The sequence below is a fragment of the Gavia stellata genome, chromosome 9 (assembly GCF_030936135.1).
Source record: "Gavia stellata isolate bGavSte3 chromosome 9, bGavSte3.hap2, whole genome shotgun sequence".
Taxonomy (NCBI): domain Eukaryota; kingdom Metazoa; phylum Chordata; class Aves; order Gaviiformes; family Gaviidae; genus Gavia; species Gavia stellata.
The window spans coordinates 7520573-7526572 of record NC_082602.1 but is presented as its reverse complement, the minus strand read 5'-3'; the positions used below and the strand labels follow the sequence as shown (position 1 = coordinate 7526572).

Below are 6000 nucleotides of genomic sequence, written 5' to 3'. Positions count from 1 at the left end.
ATTGCCTGAGAAGTGGCAGAATTATCTTTTTGTTTTAAAAACAAGTTTCTCTGACAACCTGGGATTTATGTGTTTGTTTCTCTAGCACGTAATCATGCCCTGAATTCTTCTCTGAAGATATATGATATGTAAAACAGAAGAACATTACCTAGAGGGAATACTGTTCCCTGGATAGAGTATCTGTGATGAATGTTACAAAGGAGCCAGGAGAGGATGATTAATTACTATGTTAATGGACCTATGTGCAATAATGCATGACTTGTTACTAAGAGCCACTAACACCAATGTACTGTTGCTTTCACAAATTACCCATTTGTTACTAAGAGGGTCAAACCCAAACACTGTGTGCAAGATCTCCATACGTGCCCATGTTTTCTTGATCCTTGACCCACAGGGCAAGAATATAAGAAATTTGTTGTCGCGAGGGCTGCAGCCGGGGGAGCTGTACGTCCATCTGATGTTGTTGTAACAAGAAAGGCTCCACTAGGAATTTCCATCTGCTTTTTGTCCTGAATTTGCCCACGTATAATTACTGTGCTTGGTGATGCTTAACTAAAGGTGAATGGAAACATGTTTGCAATTGAACGTTTTCACAGAATCACAGAATCACAGAATCAGTACGGTTGGAAAAGACCTGTAAGATCATCGAGTCCAACCTGGGGGGGGGGGGGGAAAACCACCACAAACACAACCACAAAACCCACGCCACACAACAACAATAACAAGCCACAACCCACCCAACACCACACAGCACCATGTCCATCAAGCTACATCCCACAATGCCACATCCACACGCTCCTTGAATACCTCCAGGGAGGGTGACTCTACCACCTCCCTGGGCAGCCTATTCCAGTGTTTCACCACTCTCTCAGTGAAGAAGTTTTTCCTAATGTCTAGCCTGAACCTCCCCTGTCGCAACTTGAGGCCATTTCCTCTAGTCCTGTCACTAGTCACTTGGGAGAAGAGACCAACACCCACCTCTCTGCAACCCCCTTTCAGGTAGTTGTAGAGAGCGATAAGGTCTCCCCTCAGCCTCCTCTTCTCCAGGCTAAACAACCCCAGCTCGCTCAGCCGCTCCTCATAAGACTTGTGTTCCAGACTTGTGTTCATAGGATCTCTTTCAATAGGAGGATGTGTGAGTAGGCTTGGAGTTTACAAAAACTTTGCTTTTTAAAAGAAGACTTCTGAAAATTCATTCCCTTTCTTGAATTTATAAACTTCAACTACTGCTGAAATGCAAGGGCCTCTGTAAATGAGTAACAAAACCAGACTGAATCACCTTGGTTATTAAAACTGGAGGACTCGGTGGAATATTTTGGAGCCCTCTTGCAGCTGCTGGTTTTGTTCCCATTGCAGGTGACCTGCACTATCAAAGCCCTGTAATACTTCACGTGCAGCTGTGACCTCCTTTTCCCTTCCGACATGGACTTGTGTGATGCAGGTGAGCCTGCTCCCAACCCGAAAGATGTAATATAGTGAGGAAGAGGAAAGTATTTCTAGGAAGACAGCAATGTAGTTCATTGTGCAGGGAGCAGCTTGGAATTGCGATGTTCGTGATGCTTCACTGCATCATTAGCAAAATGAAAATCCGAGGACCTGATGAAAATTGAGGGCTGAGTGTAAGTGGGACCTGTGGTTATCTTTAATAGGCTAGAGGTGGCCCAGGAACGGGCCCCTTGTGCGCCAACTGCTCTGTGAGACAGGGAAACGTGTGTGGGCCGCCTCGGAACAGGCCCCTCGTGTGCCAACCGCTCTGCGAGACAGGGAAATGTGAGTGGGCCACCTCAGCGTGGGACCCTCACACGCCCTCTTTTTTATATCTAACCTTTGTGATACTGACTATCTAAAAATTTAAATTGAAAAGTAGGAAGTTTCGGAGCTTACTGCTGGAAATGTGGGCTGAGCTTCAATCAGTGCCCAGCTTCAATCAAACTGCTCAGTGCAGGTTTTCTGTAAGAAAGAATACAGTCCTTTAATATTGAGTAAGAGAAATGGAATTAGCTCCTTTTAAGGTCTTTGAGCCTCTATGTCTTTCACGTTAAAAACGTTCCTGAAAGTCTGGGGGTACTTTCAGTACCAGAGGAATGCAGGGTTAACTCCAATATCTACCTGTTACTGACTAGATAACATCAGAATGTACGTATACAATGTTATATTGCATCCAAATATCACATTTAATTCCCCAGTTTTTACACCATACTGCGTGCTGTGCTTGCAGCTCTGAATAGTGTTCTTATTTGGTTAGATTTATATACACAGTAAAAGGGGAAGTAACTGCAGCTGTACTGCTGTCAGCTACAGAGCACGGCACAAATTGTGGGAATTCACAGTGTGTGCTTTACACTGAGCTAAGCAGTTCTTTAAAATACGATGAATAATTCTGCAAAACACTGCAGGATCCAGCGCTCTGAACCTCATTCAAACAGATTTCTGAGTCCTTTTGGAAGCGGGATTGGTGTATGTGTGTCAGTGAGGGTCAGCGTGTTTGAGCAGGAAAAGGAGTTACGTACATGTTGAATCTCAAACTATAGATCAGAATCTTAGTGGGTAATGGGCAGGTTCTCATCTCTTGTGACCCAGCTAAGATACAGGTACTGTACTTAGTGGTTTGCACATTTTAAGAAAGTCATGATGACAACCTTCAGAAAGTGGCAAACTGCTCAGAAACAGTGGCAGACCTTGAAACAGCTGCAGAAATCCCAGGAGGTCCTTGCTTTATGTGGGGCACCGCAAAGAAATTGTTTTGTCATACCAGCTCCCTCAGCACATCAATAAACTTTGCAAAATAAGTTAGGTTTCTCTTTGTTCTCATTACTGTTCACCCACCAAATGCTTGCATTTTACTTGATGCTGCAGCTAAGTGCTATTACTCTGAATTGTTGCTGCTGTTGTGACTCTGCGTGCAACAGAAATCTGACAAAGAAAATGTTTCAGCATAGCTTAGTTTATTAGTCTTCCAAGTTTAAAAAGAAATGAAAAAAGAGTAGGACAAAGGGGAGAAACAAGAAACACTGATGTATATTGTAATGAAAAATGCAGTTCAGTCTCTAAGTCTTCTTCCACTTACTATAGTTTGTAAATTATTCCTAAATTGTACATAAAATATGAATGTTTAAGTCCAGATCGTTAACTGGAGTAACTCTGTATCTCTCCATTGGTCCCAAAAGGCGGCCTGATTTATGCCTGCTAGTATCCGAGCTATAGTAATTGGCGTTGACATTCTTGCACTGTATTTAGGTTTAAGTATTTAGTTCGAACATGGTTTTCAAGAAGCTGAAAACGTTGGGATATTGTTAGGGTAACTGCAGGGATAACTGCATGATGCTATCCTTGTAATTGTTGTTCAAACAATGCTTACAGTAGTTACTGGTAGTATTCGGATGAGGAAAACGCCAAGATCTAAATTAAAATGGGCATGGAAACATTCTTTCATGGTGCATGATGCTCCTAAGACATTGCCTCATAAAGTTTCTTCACACAGGCCTTGAGGTGGCAGTCACTGGATTGGGAAGGCAGACGTGGGCATCGGCCCTGAGGCGGCACGGCCCTCAGGGCGCAGGAGTGCCTCAGGCCGCCCTGGCCGCCTTCTCGCCAGGACTGGTCTTCTCACAGACTCCATGGTGCTGTTTTTAAGTATGTCACGACCTTTTGCTCCTGTGCCCTCCTTACAAACACCACCCGTGATGCCCGCTGTGTGAGCTGTGCAGTTCACCGATGCTGCTGTGACAGCGGCTGGCTGGACACGCTGCAAAGAACCGAGAGGATGAGGTGGAGCCGTTAGGCTGACGGATCCCTCCTCAGGCAGCCTCCTTCCCGGGTGGTGTGCCACTGGGCACCCGAGGGACCCATAAGCTGCGTCCCGGGCAGGGGCTGGGAAGGCAGCTCACCTCAGCCCTGCCTGCCCCCACCTCCATGGGAGATGCTGGGCTACTCCCAAGGCATCCGCCACAGAGGCCTGCCAACCCCCTGCTCCTGAGCCACCGCCGCTGTGACAGCCCCACACGTGGGCCCCCTGCGGAGGGGAAAGGCCACCCGCAGCCCCCCATGACACACGGGGAACGACTGAGGCGAGTAGGCAGCGAGGCCAAGATGGCGCTTGGCCAGGCTGCGGACAGGCGGCGGCGTCCCGGGGGGAGGAGCTCTGCGCCCGCCAACCGCTCGGGCCCCGCCTCCGTTCCCTGGGCGACGGCGACGCCGAGCCGGAGGGCAACATGGCGGCGCCGGGGCAGGTACTCCCCTCCGCGGCGGTTGTGCCGCGGCGCGTCGGTCTTCCGCTCTTTCCCCGTGCGTTTCACCGGCATTAGCTCATCCCGCGGGACCGGGTGGCGGTGTGAGGGGCCGCCGCCGAGGCGGCGTGCTGCGGGGCAGGGCTGGGGCAGCGGTGCCCGCGCCTTCCCCCCGGCAGTGCCCTGGAGCCCCACCGCCTTCGCGCCCGCTCTTTGGTTTTTTATGATTTATTTTAAATGTCTTCACTAAGCTTCAGAGAAGGTAAAAAGGGTGGAATGTTGAAAATGCAGCGCGGGTATACATACGTGTGTAACCTTCGCCCTCAAGAGAATTTAAGGGAGAGACACCCGCCTGCCTCGGCGGGGCAGTTCCTCCGCTAGAAACCTGTGAAGGCCTCGGCTGGCGCAGGCCTGGCTGGCACCTCGCCTCGCCCGCCTCGCCTCTGGGCTGCGGCTGCAGAGCTCTCCGCCCGCCATCCGCGCCTCCCGCTGCGCTCGCCTGTTTTCAGTCGGTTACCGACTCTCGTTTTTAAGTGTATGGCTGTTTCTTGGCTTATTCGCAGGGAGAGGAATCTCTTAATTTCTGAATGTTGAGGGAAAGGTGTACGGTTTCCCTTCAAAGAGCACTGAGGGGTGGAAGCAAGCTCACACCTTGCTTCCAGCAACATCACAGTTGTATTTCTCACCTTTCATTGCTTTAGGTAGCCGGAGTGCTCTAGAGGATTTTGCAAATCCACATAACTCTCCTTAAAGTTTGCTTTTCTCCTTGTCTTGGCCTCCTCCATTTTTTTTCTTGTTTTCTTTGGGTTTTTTTGCATTGCAATTTTTGACTTGGTTGACAGAGGTGTGATTTCTGACAGTCAGACAACTCATCTCATGCTGCACGTCTAGAGAAATATAAGAACACAAGTTATTCCTCCCAACAACATATGAGGTGTTGCATCAGCTCAGAATTTCTCCTTCAAACCTGTCTATATAGTTGTAGCTACTATGAGATAATTTTCTTCTGGTTGAACTGCTTTGTTGTCTTAGATGGTCAAGAAGTTCCTGTGACACTTGTGGAAGTGATTAACCACTTTCAGCTGGTGTAATGGCTGCATCTGTTGGCATAAAGCTACCCTAGTGATTGTCGGTACAAAAGCTTAACGTTTAGGTTACCTTAAATAAATAAATCCTCTTCCATGCGAAATGTATTATTACATATTCTAAATGCTTTATGAAAAATATATGCATCTTTCACAGTATTCTCTGTTAGCGTTCTCTGGAAATATTTTGGCAGTTGGAACAGCGTAACACTGGGGTAATGCAGTCAGATCATAGTAAAAGGATACAAGGCGTGCTGTATGGGAAACGACAGGCTGTCAAAAATATATTGTACATCCGTTTGAAATGTACCACTGAAATTTTTGTCATTTTTACTTCGTGGCTTTATAAAAGGAATCTTTAGAGGAATTCAGTGAACATTTTTTTTCATGTATTTTCTGTTCCATATGTACTGAAGTTTGTTCTACACACGAGAGCTTACCTTTGTGATATTTCCTACTATCCTTTATGATTTATTTTTATTGTCAACTCTGTGGAATTGTGCATTTTTATAAATTATATAGTCTGCAGTTTTGGCTGAAGCTACCTTTGCATGGTCTATGTATAAGCTGTAGGGAACACTGTATTCTGCCACTGGTTTTGTTATATTGTTTCTTAGATCTTGAGACAATTCCTTTTGATTTAAATTGAATATTTTTGTAATTGTTCTGACTTGTAATTACTTCCAGTA

The 6000-nt window shown here is 46.6% G+C and overlaps 1 protein-coding gene across 1 annotated transcript in view; it reads left to right on the top strand.

Annotated features, from left to right (window-relative positions):
• Nucleotides 1-4211: 4211 nt before the first annotated feature.
• The window catches only part of CABCOCO1 (ciliary associated calcium binding coiled-coil 1), a 50653-nt gene continuing 48864 nt past the window's right edge, over nucleotides 4212-6000 (top strand). Inside the window, exon 1 of the mRNA XM_059821317.1 lies at nucleotides 4212-4229. Coding sequence (XP_059677300.1) covers nucleotides 4212-4229 — 18 coding nt within the window. The remainder of the gene's footprint in view (nucleotides 4230-6000) is intronic.